This window comes from Cetorhinus maximus, chromosome 9, assembly GCF_964194155.1.
Source record: "Cetorhinus maximus chromosome 9, sCetMax3.hap1.1, whole genome shotgun sequence".
Lineage (NCBI taxonomy): Eukaryota > Metazoa > Chordata > Chondrichthyes > Lamniformes > Cetorhinidae > Cetorhinus > Cetorhinus maximus.
The window spans coordinates 16,987,276-17,008,077 of record NC_135887.1 but is presented as its reverse complement, the minus strand read 5'-3'; the positions used below and the strand labels follow the sequence as shown (position 1 = coordinate 17,008,077).

At 45.4% G+C, this 20,802-nt stretch overlaps 1 protein-coding gene across 17 annotated transcripts in view; it reads right to left on the bottom strand.

Annotated features, from left to right (window-relative positions):
* Positions 1-1,082: 1,082 nt before the first annotated feature.
* The window catches only part of msi2b (musashi RNA-binding protein 2b), a 505,067-nt gene continuing 485,347 nt past the window's right edge, over positions 1,083-20,802 (bottom strand). For 8 of the 17 annotated variants that reach the window (XM_078548150.1, XM_078548159.1, XM_078548154.1 and 5 more), the window contains 4 exons: positions 18,758-18,820; positions 16,154-16,362; positions 9,006-9,088; positions 1,083-2,957 (listed from right to left, as the gene is read on the bottom strand). In XM_078548150.1, the coding sequence (XP_078404276.1) occupies positions 9,047-9,088; positions 16,154-16,362; positions 18,758-18,820 (314 nt within the window). In that variant the 3' untranslated portion in view covers positions 1,083-2,957; positions 9,006-9,046. The remainder of the gene's footprint in view (positions 2,958-9,005; positions 9,089-16,153; positions 16,363-18,757; positions 18,821-20,802) is intronic. The other 9 variants (XM_078548155.1, XM_078548162.1, XM_078548157.1 and 6 more) reach the window with 4 other exon arrangements.

Below are 20,802 nucleotides of genomic sequence, written 5' to 3'. Positions count from 1 at the left end.
CATTTAACTACATCTAATAACTTGTATTTACCTTTTTTTTTTCCTTAAAAAATTTTTTTAAACTTTTTTTTCCTTCTTTTAAATTTACAGTACGTCTACAACTAATACTCAAGATTTATTATTGGAGAGAGAATTATTTTGTCTTAAAAATCACTACGCTAAGCATCAAAGACAGCACTCCAGGACAATAGCAATTGTACACACTAGCAAAAATACATCAATGTCTAACAATGAACCAGGGGGCAGAGGGGATGTGGAAATGTATCTCCATGAGGTGGAAAGGAAATGAGGAAAAATAAAATAAACTAGGAAATACAGTACAGAATTATCAACAACCCCCCCAAAAATATATATATATATATTTATCAATACAAATGTTCCCTGATTACAATCAGATCTTAGGGAACTATTGTTTTTTTTCTCTCCCAAGAACAACTTTTATCTTCTTTAAAATGTGTTATTATTTTTCTTTCCCTCCTTGATCAAATCTTTTCTCACTTATAAAAATCTTGAGCATCCAGCGTTTTACAAACCAGTTGTTTCGAAGACAAAAATAAAACAGGGATTAAAAACAAATGTATTTTTCTTTTTATAAACAACCCTGACAGGATCCACTGTCATTTAATGTCCTAATATTCGACTGCCTCTAAAGTCACCTGCTTCTGTTTATAGCCAGGCCGTATGTTAATCGCTAACTCTTCCGTAACCTGGGAGTGCAGCAGCTACCCTTTATCTTGTCTATCGGTGTGTTAACAAAGGGTCTAATAGTACCAGATTCTGCATTTTAAAGAGTTACTGCTATTTCTTTTTAAAAACAAAGGATGCTTTGTCTTGCAGTAACTAACCTGCAACATTCCCACTTCATCACACCACCTAATAAGATGTCATTCTATTGGCTGTTGGAGCCCTACTTGTCTCAATTTAATTTAAAAATAAAAGACAAATGTAACAAAAAGAAATTAGACTATCCTTCATACATCTCCCCCCCTGTCTAAGGGGATCCAGGACCATAAAAAATGCCAAATAATTAACATGTGCAAATAGGAATTGTCAGTTTCTCCCTACCAATCACAGTGCAACGATTTTTTTTTAAATGTTATTTTAATTATCTTTAAGTCTACAATAAATTAATCTTTAGAATGCTTCTATGCTGAAACCAATACAGCACTGAGGTATTCGTAAAAGCTTTCTTTTTGCTCTTTAAATTCAGTAATACAGAGTAAAATGGATAAGAGGCTTGTGTGAGTTTTGTTTTGTACTGCCATCCCATATGTGTCTAATCAGGCAATACAGTGACTGACAGGCACTTGCCTAACAACAGATTAAGGAGAGAAAAGCGAATGGTTGAAATGTGACAATAATTAGCTACGGTTAATTCCGAGGCTGGGGAGAGAACTCCTAGCCTGTTTTTTTTTTAAAAAACAAAAAAATCTATTCAATTAATTCAAACTTGTTTAAGATACCATTTGGATTATTTCTTCAGCCTATGAAGTGAAAAATATTCTTTTTCATTTCTCATGTGAAATATTCAATTTGTGTTTTTTTTAAATAAAAGTACAATTGAGACAACCCTAGTCTGAAGTTAGTTTCCTTGAGTTGTCCACATGGGCTTGAAATCAACTAGAAATTAACATACTGGTAATGATGCGAGTACAGTCAATAATTCCATCAGAGTCATCTACAGAGCAAGCTGAACAGTGTTACACTAGGTATCATTACAGTGCAGCCCAGGCAACCAAGCTTGGCAGGATTTCCAATTTATGTCCAAGTTAAGAGAATCCTTACTTCGCCAAGTGTGCCACTGCCCAGAGCGGCACTGTTAAGCAACAAAAAAAACTCAAAACATTTGTACCCCTCTCTCTCTCTCTCTCTTTTTCTCAATCTCAATCGCTCTCTTTGAATAGAATATATGCAGCCACTTGGAATCGTTATTTACAGTATCTGAGACTTCACAACTTCAACAACATAATAAAACACCTTATACTATAATCACCGCTTTAAATGACGACCCAAAATTAAACACAAACCTGTGAAAACAGTACTTATAGAAAAAGGACTTGGAAAATAAATCTCATAGTCCTGACCTTATTGCCAAAAGTGGAGCTAAACAAGATACAGTTGCAGAACAAAAAAATAGATTTATTTCTGATTGTTAGTCAGGCTACTTTTCCGCTCCTTCTAGACAACAACATTTAAAGCAGAACAGACTCCCCATTGCCCTGTTTCACTGGCTCTAGGCGGTAACCTCCCCCTAAGGAGACAGCACTTGTGCTAGAATATTCCACCATTTCCTTTGTCGGTCTTCACATTGTTTGTCATTTACCTGAGCCGCACCACTCCCCCTCCCCCCTCCCACCCCGCCACCCACCACCCCCCCACCCCCCCAACTCAACCCCACCCCTCACCCCCCTCCTCAAACACCTACAGTTCTTCAGAATTCATAAAACCTGGGTGGAAGGCTCTTACGAACTAAAACAGGGTTCTTTCCCAGTCAAAATGACACGCTCACACACACACACACGCACACATAAAGTTTGAAGAGATTACATTGCAGGATTAATGGTGTCAGAAATATTATACACAGTCTAAGAACTACGTCACTACCCATAACACAAATAGCAGGGAAAAAATAATATCTGTGATTCAAATAAATTTTAAAATAAATCAAAAAACACTAAAAAGACTATTATTATTAATAATCATTTAAAATGCCATTTTCTTTTTACCCTAAGATTATTATAATACAGTAGACCACTGAGATGATGCAATTTAATTTTTCTTTTTAAAAAATCAATTAGTCCACAGAGTGCCACCTCCAGTTTTCTTTGCTCGGTGATGATGTAGTGCTCGTTTGTGTGTGTTTTTGTTAAAGTTTTCCTCTTCGCTTTGATGACATCACCTGAATCTGGGACCAGTCAGAAAGTTCGGCCAGTCTTGCATGGAGCTCCTGATAAACTCTGCGGAGGCAAGGGTGTGGCGAGAGGGGGGAGGAGGAGGGGGTAAGAGTGAGGGGAGATCGACGGGAGGGGCCAGAGGGAGAAGAGCAGAAGAAGATTAACTCACATCGCCTAACATGTCGAGTTGCTACTTAAAACAACAGCACAGAAAAACGCGAGGGTAGGTAAGCTACAAAGAAAAAGAGGCTAAAACGCTACTGAGGATGCACGAGAATTCAGGAAGGAAGGAGACGCAGTAGTTTGCACTACAGGAAAAATGTTTCATGAGTAACCGAGAGAGGGAGAGAATGTTGTCTAAGTGCAAAACCAGGTGGACTTGGTGCACCTGATGTTTGGTCTGATAAGACTGTTGCCAGATGAGCTATCCTGATTGTCCCTCTCACTACAGTTCCATTTGGAGCTCACTAACCACTAGGAGACACTCAGGAACCAATGTTCAAAATAGCTCGGGCTACCCGATGGATTGCTTCATTGGTCCCCCAGAGGTAAAATGGCGCAATCACTACTCCATACTTTTCTTATCTCACCTACTGCTGTAGCTAGTTTCCTCCCTTTCCATGTCCCCCACAATAATTAGGCAATATTCTCTGTTAGTGCCCAGCCACTAACCAGCGCACATATCAGGTATGGTTTGGTCCTGTCTTATGGTTTTCCTTCTTGCCCCCTGGGGGATGGGAGAACACCTCATTGCAGCTACTCAACACCTTCCCACCCCACCCCCTCAATGGTGCGGCTGAGACTTTGGGTGGAATTTTACAAAGGGGTGGGGTTTTACGGTCCCACTGAAGTCAATGGACTTTTGAACGACTCACCGCATTTTACCACCCCCACCTCCCACCACGAATGTGCCGTAAAATTCACACAGATAATCACAGGCAGGAACTACTGTAAGACGCCACACTCAGATATTCCTTCCCCTTTAAATCTCTTGTTTGCTGACTTAATGTAACCCCAGCTCCAGAAGGAAGAAACAGTAAAACTTGGAAATGACTGGAACTGGTCTGAACTGGAGTTCCATTTTAAGGTGCACAAGCTCAGAGCAGTACATTTCCCGAGTTTTACTGTTCTTTTCCCTGCCCAGTGATCATTCATCTGGAACTTCAACCTCTGGGCAGCCTGGCACGAAGATTTTAAAGAAGAAGTGGCAATTAGCCAAAGTTAGGGACATGATAATTTATGAAGCATAGCACTTTCATTATCCAAATGACTTAACGTTTTTATTTTTTAAACTACTATTCATGTGTTCCTAATGAGCTTAATACATTATAGTGCACACAAATCCGGTACACATGAAGGGAATTTCAGTTTTATATGTGCTTAATTTGTTTCCTGCCCAGTATATTAAGACACTTTAATCAAAGAGCTTTGACCCTCAAATGACACCAGGTGACACTAGTGTATGAACATATTTCGCTTTGGTTTATCATTTCTGTCCCCAACTGCAGCTGCGGCATCTTAAATAATTGCATTGACACCTCTACTAAAATAAGAGAGATGAGCGTTTTTAATTGGATAGCTCTTTCAAAGGACTGGCACAGGTACAATGGGCCGAATGGTCTTCCCTCTGTGCTATACCATTCGTTCGTACACCGTTAGCTCCTGGCATTATCGCAAGGTCCTCGTTGTATGTTGGTTGTACAGCGTCTAAATCTTTCAACAGTCCCCCATTAAATGCAGTGCAGACAGAGTTCCTCTAATTGAGGAGTGCAGGTGGGGGGAGCAAAACAGATTAAGCACGCCTTGGTTGTTTCACCTGACAGCTCCTGCAAGCTGAAAATGAAGGCTATGCAGCAACGACTGTAAACATTTTAAAGCATGGGATCCCTGCTTCAAATTCAGGGCAATGGTCCTGAATTCAACTACAAAAATGGCAGGGGGGGTGGGGGGGAGGTGGCCGGTGCCTGATTAAGTTGGGCCAGTTGAGTTTACTGGCTACGTCCTATGATGGTACATGCATCCCACGCTACTCTGGAGCTCCCAGAGTTTGGTTGCCTGGGGTTGCAAGTGAAAAGCAAAGGCTGGACTTGATGACTAACGATGGCTGTTGTTTGGATTTATTTTACAGAGTCAGTGAAGCACAAGGAGGAGGTAAGGCAAGTGGGGTTCTTTGGAATTGCAGAGTGGGCATCAATGCGGGAGATCACAAAAGTGGAGGCCCTAGCTTTATCAGTCCCATCTTCGGATGGTCACGAGCATGGGGGAGATAGAGAAATTCACAATTGTGACTATTTTTAAAATTCTTTCGTGGGATGTGAGTATCGCAGGCAAGGCCAGTGCTTGTTGCCCACCCCTAATTGCCCTTGAACTGAGTGGCTTGCCACACCATTTCAGAGGGGCAGTTAAGAGTCAACCACATTGCTGTGGGTCAGGAGTCACGTGTAGGGCAGACCAGGTAAGGACGGCAGATTTCGTTCCCCAAAGGGACATTAGTGAACCAGATGGGTTTCTAAGACAATCGACAATGGTTTCATGGTCACCAACACTAAGACTAGCTTTTCAATTCCAGATTATTAATCGAATTTAAATTCCACCAGCTGCCGTGGTGGGATTTGAACCCTTGTCCCCAGAGCATTAGCCTGGGCCTCTGGATTACTAGTTCAGTGACATTGCCATTATGCCACCATCACCCCTAAACTAGTGAATGGGCTTTGGGGACTTTAGTGATACTTGTATTGCACCATCCTCCTCTAGCCAGTACAGGCAGCGTTGCTCTTATATCGCTATAGAAGAGCATACTCACAGGAAGGAGATGATCGCAGTGGGGAAAAAGAATGGCATATAGGAAATAAGGGTTCCTACGTAGAACAGATGCGTCCACTGCGTTGGTTTTACCTGCAGATCTAGGACTGTACAACCATAGAGAAAGTGATCCAGAAGGACAGACACTTAGTCAAGTTATAAAACAAGCCTAAGCCAGGAGACTGAGAGATGCCTCACTTGTCACTTATTGAGGCTGGACAGTGAGGGATGTGTGCTGAGTGAGGACAGCCACTGAACCAGAAGAGTGATTAAACTAGGGACAGGAGTGAGCCAGGACACTCACTGGGCCAGGAAGCAAGGAGGAGACCAAATGGACCTGGAAATTAATGGTCAGGACGCTGGTAGGAAAACTCAACAAACCTGGTGGGCACAACAGAGCAGGACAACAACTAAGTCATTTGGGAAACTGTAAAGATATTCAAAACTTTCCAAAACTATTTTAGGTCAGGGAATAGAATGAAGTTACTCATGATCGCATGGACATTGGGAAGTAGAGAAAGGGGTGGAGGAAATAGTGAGCTTCTGATCATTTCAATGAGGAGCAGGGAAGGCAGTCTCACTTAGCAGTGCGGGACAATTCTCTCGCCTTCCCTCATACTACTTTCAGCACATCACAAAGCCTAGGAGTGGGGCAGGCATCACCTTGCTGGACTTCTGTGCCGCTTATTAATGTAAAATACAGGAAGGGCAGGTTAACATAAATTGGAGTTCAGGAATTTGATGGTCCATGCTGGGCTTTCCATCGATTAATTCCCAACCATTTGCTGCTGGCAATTCCAAGATGGGAGCTGGGAATAGAAATTTATAGGGACCTGCTCGAAAAATGTACCATCAGCGAGGAAAATCATTTCCTCCTCAATAGTATTTTTCCAACTTCTTTACACCCTCACTGGTCTTCTGCCCTCGACAGCCAGCCTTAACACCCGTGACCTCCACCAACACAGCTCAGGCACACAAGACAAAGGAGATGGACATAGACATTCCGCTACTTGGAGTCACAATGGCACAGAAGGAGGCCATTCGGCCCATCAAGCCCATTCTGGCTCTCTGTGGAGTAATTCAGTCAGCCCCATTCCCCCACTCTATCCCCCTAGCCCAGCAAGTTTATTTCCCTCAAATGCGTGTCCAATTTCTTTCTGAAATCATTGATCGAGTGGGTAAGTACAGTAGGTTCCCTTCCTTAAAGGGACAATATTTGTGAGCAGGAATGCGTCTATAGGGAGGGTGGCTCGGAAAACAGGCCCTGGGGGAAATTTCTTCCCATTCTTTAATCTGGAACGTGCAACTGTTGTGCAGCCATCCCTCATCCTGGATTAGATCTCCGAATACAGAACTGACCTCCACTCCCCGTCATCATAATCAGTTTTATCTTTTACTATTTTATTTATGCTGCTAAATTTAAAGTTTCCTCTCTTTATCCTGCTCCTCAAAAGCACCACCCAACCCACTCCTTCCTCCCGTCATTCACCTATTTAAAACTGTGGAACTCCTGACCTTCCTCCATCTTCTCATCCACCCTCAGACTTTAAAAAAACAATCTTTACCTCACCTGGTCACTATTTCTGATCTTCCTTTCTACTCTATAAAGCTCGGTGATGTCTTTGAACCTTGGTGATGACCTTTAACCTTGGCAGTGTCCTTTGACCTTGGGAATGTTTCTCCATCACCAATACGACTGATGGAAAACACTTAGGGCTTTCTTGATCTCTGTGTTTCAATATAACTCAGCATTGTGCATGCACCTACCCAGCTGGGGAACTCCCAGCACCCTCTTTACACGGGGTCCAAAGTGCAAACTTTTTTTTTTTAACATAACAAAAACAATGTTCATGCCAGTTGCCAAACTAAGAAAGGAGAAAGCGGAGAGCAAAACAGGTAGAGATTGAAAGAAGAAAGAAAGAATTTGTACAGTGGCTTTCGCAACTGAAGGACATCGCAAAACACTTTAGAGCCAATGAAGTATAGTTGAGGTCCAGAGGCCCAGGCTAATGGTCTGGGGACAGAGGTTCAAATCCCACCACAGCAGCTGGTGGAATGTGAATTCAATTCATTAATCAAACTAGTAAACTAGTCTCAGGAATGGTGACTGTGAAACTATCACTGATTGTTGCAAAAACCCATCTAAATGTGGTTCAGGGAAGGAAATCTGCCATCCTTACCTGGTTGGGCCTACACGTGACTCCAGACTCACAGCGATGTGGCCGACTCTTAACTGCCCTCAAAGGGCAATCAGGGATGGGCAACAAATGCTGGCCTTACCAGCGGTGCCCACGTCCCGTGAAAGAATAAATTGAAAAGTCACTGTTGTAATGTAGGAAACTGCAACAGCCCAAATTGAACAAGCTCTCTCACAACCAGCAATGAGGTGACGATCATATAATCTGTTTCTTGTGACGCTGGTTTATAGAGATAAATGCTGGCTCACGACACCGGGGAGAGCTTCTCTACTTTGAAGTAGCGTCATGGAATGTTTTATGTCAGTGGGGCCATTACATCACCATTGCATTACTTTGAATTACTTTCCTCATACACCGGCTAGTGCATTTGCTAGCTGAGGTAATGTGTGCCAAATGTAACAGTAGTTATTGCGCTGTGGACTTGTATCTGCTCGATAGCGCCTCAAGACTCCCCAAGCCAATCATTCTCAGTGTCCTTACTGCCCTGGCCAAAAGTTCCCGTGCATGCTGCACACAAGCTGGTCCCTTTAAGTTACCATGCATGTGCGACCACGCAAAAACATTTAAAGGGGCCGTGCACCTAAACAAATCGCCTGCATACTACAAAGGCACATTGGTCCTGACCAATATTTATCCCTCAGATAGCATCACTGAAAAAGGACTATCCTGCCACTGCTGTTTGTGGAAACTTGCTGTGCAGAAATTGGCTGCTTCATTTACTGTGTTACAATGGTGACGACACTTCAAGGGTATTTCATTGGCTGTAAAGATCGATGGGGTGCGTCCTGAAGTTGGGAAAGACGCTATATAAAAACACTATTCTTTCTTTCGATCCTCATTCAGAGAGGAAACAACCACAGGCCCCTTCTGTCCAGACGCTACTCAGACCCGGGCGCCAGAGAACACTGACCCGCCATGGCACCTGACGCCTACAAGGTGCTCTTTCCCCACACCATATAACAGGGGACAGCTTAAGCAGTAGGAGAATGATATTAGATGAATAAGGAATATAGGAGAGGATGGAAATGTGTGTCCCGACAGGGGTTAGCTACCTTAGGAAAAGCAAGGAAAGAAATGGGATGGAAAAAAAATATATATATAATTGTAATACCTCAAACCTGAGATGGCAACCAACCAACCACCTGTTTGCTTTCAATGGTATCCGTTTGTGAATGCCGTCGCAATCAAGGGTCCCTAAAATCGTACAGTTATTAGGTCTGTCAGTGCTCAATACATATTCAAACAAGGAAACATTTCTCTTTATCTTGGTTTCTTTTTTTTTAAAAGAAACTTGCAAACACCAGAAGAGTGATGATTTAGCTACAGGAAGTGACCTTGTGTTGGGTCAATTAAGAGGTGGTTTATCAAAATCATCTTTCTCCTAACTGACCACCCTGAAAATAACTCAACAAGTTTCAGAGAAATGAGGAAAACCTTCACAAAAGTTCAGAGAATCTACATGGATTGGTGAGCTTCAATGATCCAATTTTCGAATAATAATATTATCCCAGTATCCCCTTAATTTTAACCATTTTCCTCTGACTTATTCAACCCTTTTGTTCAGGTAGGATGTTATTTTAAATCAAACTCCATGCCAACTCATCACCTAATGTAACAGTCATGAATAACACCTTTCTCCCTCGTCATTCACAGTTACTCTGCGATCTAGAGAGAGGGAGGTTCAGCTATGTAATACATTTCTTACAGACAATTTCTCACAATAATCAAGATGATTAACAGTTGCAATGTTAGTTTAGAAATGGACATCTATTTAAGAGCCAGTATCTTGCTATATAAATTGATATAAATACGTAAGGATTAGCATAATTGCCAGAGGGATCATTAGAACCCCATGCCACAACTTCCTACTCTAAATAGCGACCAGAACCTCAGTGTATTAGGGATATTTAATCTTTCTATAGTAGGGATCAGCACCTCTCTCTATTAGGGATCTACACCTCTCTCTATTAGGGATCTGCACCACTCTCTATTAGGGATCTGCACCTCTCTCTATTAGGGATCTGCACCTCTCTCTAATAGGGATCTGCACCTCTCTACGTTAGGGACCTGCACCTTTCTATGTTAGGGATCTCCACCTCTCCACGTTAGGGATCTGCACCTGTCTCTGTTAGGGACCTGCACCTCTCCACATTAGGGACCTGCACCTCTCTACGTTAGGGATCTGCACCTCTCTACATTAGGGACTTGCACCTCTCCACGTTAGGGACCTGCACCTCTCTACGTTAGGGACTTGCACCTCTCTACGTTAGGGATCTGCACCTCTCTATGTTAGGGACTTGCACTTCTCTACGTTAAGGACCTGCACCTCTCCACGTTAGGGACCTGCACCTCTCTACGTTAGGGGTCTGCACCTTTCTACGTTAGGGGTCTGCACCTCTCTATAGTAGGGACCTGCACCGCTCTACGTTAGGGGTCTGCACCTCTCTCTCTATTAGGGACCTGCAATTCTCTACATTAGGGATCTGCACCTGTCTCTGTTAGGGACCTGCACCTCTCTACGTTAGGGACTTGCACTTCTCTACGTTAAGGACCTGCACCTCTCCACGTTAGGGACCTGCACCTCTCTACATTAGGGACCTGCACCTCTCTTCGTTAGGGGTCTGCACCTTTCTACGGTAGGGACCTGAACCTCTCTACGTTAGGGACCTGCACCTCTCTACGTTAGGGACCTGCACGTCTCTACGGTAGGGACCTGAACCTCTCTACGGTAGGGACCTGCACCTCTCTCGCTATTAGGGACCTGCACCTCTCTCGCTATTAGGGACCTGCACCTCTCTCGCTATTAGGGACCTGCACCTCTCTCTATTAGGGACCTGCACCTCTCTCTATTAGGGACCTGCACCTCTCTCTATTAGGGACCTGCACCTCTCTCTATTAGGGACCTGCACCTCTCTCTATTAGGGACCTGCACCTCTCTCTATTAGGGACCTGCACCTCTCTCAATTAGGGACCTGCACCTCTCTCTATTAGGGACCTGCACCTCTCTCTGTTAGGGACCTGCACCTCTCTATGTTAGGGACCTGCACCTCTCTAAGTTAGGGACCTGCACCTCTCTATGTTAGGGATCTGCAACTCTCTCTATTAGGGACCTGCAACTCTCTCTGTTAGGGACCTGAACTGCTCTATGTTAAGGACCTGCACCTCCCTCTAGTAGGGAACTGTACCTCTCTAAAGTTAGGGATCTGCATCTCTCTATGTTAGGGATCTGCACCTCTCTCTATTAGGGACCTGCACCTCCCTACGTTAAGGATCTGCACCTCCCTGCATTAGGGATCTGCACCTCTCTACATTAGGGATCTGCACCTCTCTACGTTAGGGATCTGCACCTCTCTACGTTAAGGATCTGCACCTCTCTACGCTAGGGACCTGCACCTCTCTACGTTAGGGACCTGCACCTCTCTACGTTAGGGATGTGCACCTCTCTACGTTAGGGATGTGCACCTCTCTACGTTAGGGATGTGCACCTCTCTACGTTAGGGATGTGCACCTTTCTACGTTAGGGACCTGCACCTCTCTCTATTAGGGACCTGCACCTCTCTCTATTAGGGACCTGCACCTCTCTCTATTAGGGACCTGCACCTCTCTCTATTAGGGACCTGCACCTCTCTCTATTAGGGACCTGCACCTCTCTCTATTAGGGACCTGCACCTCTCTCTATTAGGGACCTGCACCTCTCTCTATTAGGGACCTGCACCTCTCTCTATTAGGGACCTGCACCTCTCTCTATTAGGGACCTGCACCTCTCTCTATTAGAGACCTGCACCTCTCTCTATTAGGGACCTGCACCTCTCTATGTTAGGGACCTGTACCCCTCTATATTAAGGGCCTGGAGCTCTGTTTAAGGATTAATAAAAGCAATAAATATATAACACACAAATCAAGTTTTGAAGCTGACATATATTGGAGACATGGCACATTGCGGTCTGGGCCAGGAGCATAGTGTGTTCAAATTGACTGGTTCTTCATTGCATCACAGTTTAGAGAGGCTGTCAATCCCCACTCTGCCCTCATCTTTTCTCCCCAATTTGTATTCCCGTGGTTTGTTGGCAGTTGTGGGTTTACAGAATGGAGCAATTCATTCTGGTATGTACATCTTCTTAACATGGTCTATAGACTTCCCAAGGGATGGGTAATAAATGCTGGCCTAGCCAGCGATGCCATGAATGAATAAATTTAAAAATACCTTTAGGCCTGGATGTTGGGAGTAATTAATGAACTATAGGCTTTCTGGGTGAGGAGCTGACGATGTACAAAGCTTGCTGCTGTTACTGCTGTTCTCTGGGTCCCTCCTTCCCATTCTCCCCTCTTTTTGAATGACTTGTATCTCATATTGGAGCAGGGTGCCAATAACCCTCCAACGCTCTGGCCGAGAGATTCATTCTTCATAGACAACAAGTGTTAGCCATTTCATGGAGCCATCGCTCTGCTGCCCATTCCTGCCCTCACTCGCCATGCACAGTTCTCCAGCAGAGGCCACCGGACAGTAATCAGAGGCTGGAGCCCAGTTTACCGAGGTAAATCGTGGCACCTCCACTGTTATGCTGGCTGAGGGCAGCAAATTCAGGACAGGGATTTCTCTCCTCCAAGAGGCTCAGTGTCAAATTGGGCAGCGTCTTTAGCCCGGTGAGGCTTCAGCAAAGCACAAAACGCGTTGGTGTTTTAATTCATGGTGGGCAGAGCGAAAATTAATCTCTGACGGGGCGAAGTCAAAGTCAAGAAAATTGCCCATTCCCTGGGTGGGTGGGGGTGTAGCAACAGGGGTGAAGGGGCAGGATAAAGCTGTTTCTCAGCCCCATGAGCTGCCACGAAGTTCAGAATTTAGAAAGCGCAGATCCTGAAAGGGCACAGGTGGGATGCGAGTAGACAGTGCCCTCCACTCAAATTCCACGCTCTGTTATTTCAGCGTTATGTTTCAACACTGGCAAAGTAGATGGGCTAAGGCCCACTTAGAAGGCAGGGAGAGGAATTTCAGGTGCTGTGTCATACACTGGTACACCACAGGGTGTCTTCAGGGCCAAGGCATCGTGAGACCCCAGTTCGTAATATGCTGGGGCTTTGCAAAGAGTTACCTTACCAGGACTGACAGCCTCTCCTCAGGATTCATATGGGTTCATGCCAACACATCTAATGTTAGAGCACAGCATCTTGACACAAACACATACAGTTAAGAGGCGAGTTTCAACTCCAAAGCTACAGCATTTCATTTCATTGGTCTATATTGGCTGGATCAGAATTCAGTCGAATGGTCCTTTATTCTCCAGAGTTTAGAAGAATGAGAGGTGATCTCACTGAAAGGTACAACATTCCGAGAGGGCTTGACAGGGTAGCGACCATTTATCTTCACTTGGGAGTCTGGAACAAGGGATTATTTAGGACTGAGGTGAGGAGAAACCTGTTGACGAGGAAGGTTGCAAATCGTTGGAACTCTCAAAGGACTGTGGACGGTCAGTCATTGAGTATATTCAAGGCTGAGATCGATAGATATTTGGACACTAAGGGGCATGAGGATCGAGACGGAAATTTATGATCGGGGAGCAGGTCAGACCAGATTATTGAACAGCGGAGCAGACTCGAAGGGTTGTGTGGCCAACGCTTGCTCCTGTTTCTTACGTTCTTATTCGCAACAACAGGTCAGGCTACTTCTATGTAAACCTCAGGGAGATTCACTTTGAGTCTTAGCTTTATTTCAAAGATAATTTTGGTAAGGGATGGGATCAAAGAGGTGGGCTAATCGCATGATAACTGAGCATGAATGTGGTACCCGAGTAGACTTTATTATCTATTTACATGAGAAACGGGGGTAGCTGCTGGCTGCTGTTGGGTGCGATCTGGAGCAGGAAAGCTCAACACGTGACAGACAATCACATACAGGTTCTTTCTGAGAAGCCTGTTTTGGAAGGCCTTATTTGGGTCATCTGGGAAAGGAGGCCGTCTCATGGGCCGGAGCGGGGGGGTTGGGAGGGTGGGTGGGTGGGGCGGTGGTTAGGTGGCCGGTATTCTTTGCTGCACTGACCAAAAAGTAGGGACAGTTCCACATTGAGTGGAAATGCAGAAAGATGAAGGGGAAAGTTAAAGGGGTTAAAATGAGAGGTCTCAGTTTGAGGGGCTGTAAGTGTGGGAGGGATGGAGGGTGGAGATCAGCGCCCCGGGAGCTTTGGGAAAAGAAAACGAACCAAGATTCCGGATCCTCGTCACTTCTCACACACTCCCACTGGAAAGTGGATGCGTGCGGACACTAAGGGAGGCCTGGACCACCATATCCATGGTCAAACAAGACAGGCGGGCAAGAAATCATTGCTGCTCGATTCAGGTACCTCCTCCACCGCCTCCAGTGGAACCATACCCAACATGAGTCACCATCTTCAGGAGAGGCAAAGAGGGCACGGTTAAGGGGTAGGAACAATGACCAAAAAAAAAAAAAATCAAACACCATCAGGGAGGCAGAAACAATTACTGGATGAAGGGAAAGCATCACAGCCTCCACAGACCAATGCAAACACTGTCCACTAGAATCATCAGTAAGGCAACCTTCCAGCCAGACATGCTGCACACAGTATCAGATCATCCATTAAATTAGCCTTAAGGAAAATGCAACAAAAGCATTTCTGTCCCTTGCTAATTCAAACGTTCCGAATTACGGTAAATATTACAGGGACTTGGCGTTTTGAGATTGGTGTTGGGGATTGTGGCCTTTTCTGCATTTCTACATTTCTTCATGGAGATCACATCGCCACCGGCGATTTTATACAGCTACAAGGTGGGGGCCGCAGTGTCACGGGGGCTACTTAAAGGAGGTCAAAAACAGCTTTAGTTTTTGTTATATGTGCAATCCCACTATATAAGTCTGATCCTGCTGTTGTCGTCTAGTAAACTGGTGCTGGTTTTCTGGCCTACAATATGTTTACTATCTCTGCCCCGCTGTGTGTAACATCTAACAATTCCCCCATCCGGTTGTGCGTCACATCGAATGTGCCCCCGTCCTACGGAACGTGAAATCTTTGGCACCCACCGCCCTGTGGAGCGTGACACACTCGATGCCTCATTTCCCGCTTCACGGCCGAGATTCAGGTGTCAGTTTTCAGACAGAAATATTTCTGTTTCACTTTCTTTAAGCGAATAATGCTAACCATGCATTTAATTTTTTTTTAAAAAAAACTGCAAGTTAAACAGCAAACATTCAGTATTAATTATTAGAGTTACTGAACCTTCTGGAGTGTGACATTGTGATTCACCCACACTAGGATGATGTGCCCTAACTGTACCTCGAGGACTTTCTCTTATATACCTGTACAGGACGTCTGTGCCTTGGATATGAAAATTATTACTGTTACATGGCTTAACAGCTAAAGGACAAAACGTACGTAATGGAACTTTTAAAATCCACACACACTGAAAATATATCGCTTACACTTTTTTTTTTCAAAATAGTGCAATATTCCCATTTTTTCAGCCCCCCCACCCACCCCCCACCTTTCAAATGAACAATTTCTGTTAAAGTTTACTTCTTTACACCAAACAAAAAAATAAATGAAAATGTAACAACATCAGCTGCTCAGGAGACACAGATAACACACTCCAGATGAAAACCAGCCTAACCTCTGACCTTGCAATGAGCACGATGGCGAAACCCCGCATGGGTTCCAGCGGGGAAGAAGGTTCGAGCCGTGACGACTGGTAAAGGGGGGAGGTAAGGAGGAACAATCAGCAACAAGAGTCATGGTGCCTTTAGGAAGCTCGCCAAATTTTAAGTGGCATTTTTATAAATATCTGAGGCTGTATTTGAGTTCCTCTCATTCAGAAATCTTAGGACCTCCCACACCCTCCCCAATTAATGGTCTGACCTTAGATTGTTACTCTTCAGTCTTCAATTTAAAATAAAACTTTAAAACCAGCCTGTTTTCTTTTCTCTCTGTCAAATTCTCAGATGAGCCACGTGCTTCATGACTCCAATATTGGGCAAGGAGACGGGCTGACGAACTTTGGCCTCGTGAAAGATCTGCCGAGGGTTAATGCCTTGGTCAGAGGTTAGGGTTGGATTGTCTCTCAGCTCTTTAGGTCTTTTTAAGTTTTTAGTTTCAGACCAAATGCTTGTGTTAGGCAAAGGTGGAAAAAGGGAGTGCAGGGAAGGGGGGGAGGGGGAGAGAGAGAGAGAGAGAGAGACAAAGGCGATGGGGGGAGGGGGTGGATGGATGGAGGAAAACAGAGAGGAAACGGGGGGTGAATTGAAAACTCACTTACCCCAATGCTGTGTCCAAAGCCAGAGCCGGGTTGGGGGCTGGTAGCACTCATGTAGTTACCGACACCAGAGTCTTGGCTGGCTGTACCATAAATATCAGCAACCGGGCCTGGACTGTTGGCTCCAGGGAATCCACCAGGCCGCGGTGGGTTGGTGCCTGCTGGGGAAGCAGGGGCGCCATAATTCGGTTGAGCACTGTAGCTATTCAGGACTGGTGTGTAGAGAATAGAGCTGGGTATGAGGCACGAGCGTAGCATGCACAAAATCAAAGCCAAACACTACGACAGCCTAAGGCCCCATTTTCTAACACTCAGTCCAAGGCCATGCGATAAGACAACAGCGGTACTTACGATAGATAGTCAGCCCGTTACTACTGCTAAGAAGCTCAGAGGCACCCCACACCCACCGCCCGCTCCCCCCCAACCCCCCCCACCCCACCCCCACAACACCACCCATCCCCAAAAGAACACAGTCATCCAACACAGAGACCATAGGCGCATATTGTCACCTTCCGTCACATCAGATCTGATGCTCATGCAGAAATAACAATCTCTAGATCAGGCCTTGTTGAGATAGCATTCACATCCCATGCAAACTACAAAGGAGCTAGAGTTCTACTACACAGCATGTTAATAAAATGGCAGCTACAGTGAAACAATAGCCAGAGTCTAAACACAAAAAGTCGACAGTTCTAGGACAGTCTAGGGCCTTGTGAGGAAACAGGTCATTTTCCAGAGAGGGGTGGGCGGGGGGGGGGCGGGGACTGGGCTAAAGTTTCTCAACCTCTGCAGCTCTCCTACCTTCCGGGAGGGCGAGTTGGGAAATCTTTTTTTTTGCAAACAGTGGAGGGAGTGAAATGCAAAAAAAATAAATAAAAAATAAAAATAAAAATGCCCACAAGGAGAAATAAATGGTCATCGTAAGGGAGTGGCAGGAAAAAAGATTATCCCAAAGTACACTGAAAACATTGGGAGTGAAACTGGTCTTTGGAGAAAGTATAAAATGGGCAATAGTGAACTGTCAGCCCAGTTTACACTCCCGCACCCCCACCACCCGCCCCACCCCTCACCTGGTTAAACTGAAGTCAACGGTAAAGATCAGCTGTGGCATAAAAGTGGGTTTGTTGTTCGCAATCACTGGAGACTAATTTCACCACTCCCCGCTCCCTCCCCCCACCACCCCTCCCACCCCACCCTCACCATGTCCTCAGTAACACCGCATCAACACTTAATGTACGACGATTAGAGATGTTCAAAAGGCTTTAGAATTCCCACCTTGGCGGACCCAAATGGGCACGTGTCTATTCAGTGAAAAGCGTGACATGCTCTACCGCCAGATCCCCAGACAAGTGAAACTTTGAAATCCCAAGGAGGAACAGGCCCCTTCTTTAACCTCAACCTTTGACAACCCAGGTTCTGTTGGCCCTCCTGCTTCCGAACTGCTCCAGTTAATGGCGTCACATGGTCTGTGGTTGACTTGAGGGAAATGGCTAGGAGTCACCTCGCTGTACCCTCACTGGAAGGCAGGAGGCAGCACGCGCAAACCTCTGAAGCAGCGTCCCCTCGGGACTTCAAATTTCGTTTGTTGGTTTAAAATGAAGCATTATTGCTTCTCAGAATTTAAGATTTAATTTAAGTTGAAGTCTGAGTCAATGAATTTGGAAATACCGTCATAACATCTGTCCAAACCTGGAGATTAAGTGCTGCAGTTCATGGGTGCCTCACTCAAGAAGGGAATTCTGTTAATGTGAAGACTGTGATGAAACTAAAGCAATCTTTCTGAGGCGGTTGTGGGGGGTGGGGTGGGGGGTGAGGGAAAAAAACAAAACAAAAAAATCAACTGGGTAATGTCAAAATAGGTGCCCCCGGAATGAAGTGACAATGAAACAACGTTCGACATCCCAGCCTTTGTCACATCTCTAATCACAACATCCGTGTTCTTCTGTATTAATGTATGCTCATTTTGCAAGGCAGCGTCTCAAGTTGTTCACTCCCGAGAGACAGCCGACTGACTAACTTCCAGAAGCCCCTTTCCCGCCCTGAGGTTATCTCTGAGCTACAGCTTGGCCATGTCACGTCTGAACTAACTTGGTTCAAGGTCAGGTGGGCTTTTGCCAAATTTGGTGGTCGCTCTTGTGGCCGTAATGGTGTCATCACTAAAAAGGAGCGGGAAAACGAGCATTCAGCCAACGGTCAGAATTAGCCCTTTCTTCCAAATGCCGGCTATGAATTTCAATGCGATTTGGAGCTGGCAGATTTGGCATGTAGTGGTCGAGCAATGCATTGGATGAGAATTGGGAGGCCCACGCACATAAAACCCAGGCCATTTGCTTAGAGGTAAACGTGGAGTAACGAATATTGCTAAGGGATGCTTCAAATCCGATTTACAGTGAAACCTGTAATAAACGGTCACCTTCAGGCCTGAACCAAAGAGGCTGCTTTGAGGCAGGTGGCTGGGGAGTCCTGAGTCAGGGGAGTGAAGTGGGGGAGAAGAATCGAGAAGATAAGGTCCTTATGCCCAGCCCCCTCCCCCACAAGGACAGAGATCCTGACCGTGTATCAGGGCAACAAGTTAGATGCAGGTTCCAATTTACTTACATTGCTTACCTGTCATTTTTACCAGTGGTTGTGGCCACGTTAGCAGGTGGCTGTTTAATCCGGGTGCAGACCCTATTTAATTAAATTAGAAATTTGTTGGTTCTGAGAATAACTGGCTGCTTAAGACAGGTGACTTTAATCTAGGTGACCATTAGGACAGGTTTTACTGTACCTGCTATCACACCTCCCCTCCCCCTCTCACATCTCCCCCCCACCTCCCCTTAAAACAAATCGCGAGGCCCACACAACTTTATTTAAAGGGTCTGTGTCATCTTGTCGAAACCTCCACTAATTATCCTGCAGCTCGCATCGTATGAGCGTGAAGTCATTACTCTGTATCACGCACTGGTTCCTGAGGACATTAAAAGGATCTGAAGGGCACCTTTGAGGCCTGTTGGAGAAACCTGGCCTGCTCCACCTCCTCTCCGTGCCTCCCCCGTCCCCCTCTCCCCACCCCACCCCCCCACCAACCAACAAGATGACAAGCCTCGCCCACCACTGGTCCAAACCAAATGGAGTGAGCCCGCTGTGGCAAGTTGAATTTCCCGCCACTCTTTTACCATGTCTGGGCTCTCTCAGTAGCCCTTTAGCACAGAGTCATTTTGGTTGATGGGTTTGAGGCCTTCTTGGGGCAGCGATGTCACATAGAGCTCCCACTGAGGTGACGTTACTAGAGCAGAACTTTAATGGCATGGTGAAATGGTTGTGCCCTCCCACACCGGACTGCCCTGAGCCACTGACACTCCACTGCAAGCCTACAGGAGTCGCATTACTTGCTTAGGAAGTGGGGGTGGTTCAAGTGGATAGACTTCCCCTTCCTACCAATACTGTACGACAACAGCTCGGACGGAAACAACCTTGGTATCAGTCAACTGTCCAAACCCAATCCTTGTACTCCTAGGTCACAGCAGCATTGCTACTGATCGTTGGACGTGGGCATATTTATTACCCGTCTCCTATTAAGGTGGTGGTGGGCGCTCTCCAGCTAGGTGTCTTGAGAGGGCATCAAGAGTCAAACGTGTGGGAGTGCATTCACGTGTAGGCTGGACTCCCTGGGTTTCTAAATCAATCTAACAGCTCACAAGCTCGCTTTTGTCCACAACGAATTGCCAAGTTTATGGAATTTTACGACACAGCATGGTGAGATTGGCACTCAAGACCAGCAGTGTCATGTTACACTGAGTTTATACACAAAACAGAAGCAGGCCATTCAGCCCCACTGGTCTATGCTTCACATGAGTCTCCTCCCACGCTGCTTCATCTCACCCTATCAGCATCTCCCTTCTATTTCCTTTCTCCCTCACAGGTTTACCTGAGTTCCCCTTAAGTGCATCTATGCTCTCCACCTCGACTGCTCCTTATGGTAGCAAGTTCCACATTCTCACCATGATCTGCATAAAAAGGTTTCTCCTGACTTCCCTGTTGGATTTATTTGTGACTTTTGAATCCCTAGTTGGATTCTCCCCACAAGTGGAAACATAGTTATGACTACGCTATCAAACCTTCCTATTAGCCATCACTACGCTACCCAATAAAATGTAGTCAAGCTACCTGTAAGTACTCCACAGTCTTAAGTGGACGCTACACATTATTTACATATCCCATTGTTACTCTCCCACATGCTGTTGAATGTTGTGTTGGGGTGGGGGAGGGAGCAGGTTGTCTACTATTGGCCCCAAGTTATTGTACCTGTAGGTGACTAATTCTGCATAATTATAGAATTTATTTAATCCAACAGAAATTGTATTGCAGATTAAAGAGGCAGGGTGATGGGGCCTACATGAATGTTTAGCTTTAGGACCACTAGATACCAGTTTACTACATTGTGCCTGTTACAAAAGAGAAACGAGGAAAGAGCTACCCAAAATCTTTAAGTACCGAGGCAAGGTTAAAGATAACCTGAGGACGCCTGGTAAAGTGCGCTGACTGCACCACCTACAAAGAGTACAGGTTGCACCTTTCGAAAGGCAATTGGACATGTACTTGAAGAGGTCGAATGTGCAAGGTCAGGGAGGAAAAAGCTGGGGTGTGGGGGACTAAACTGGACAGCTCTT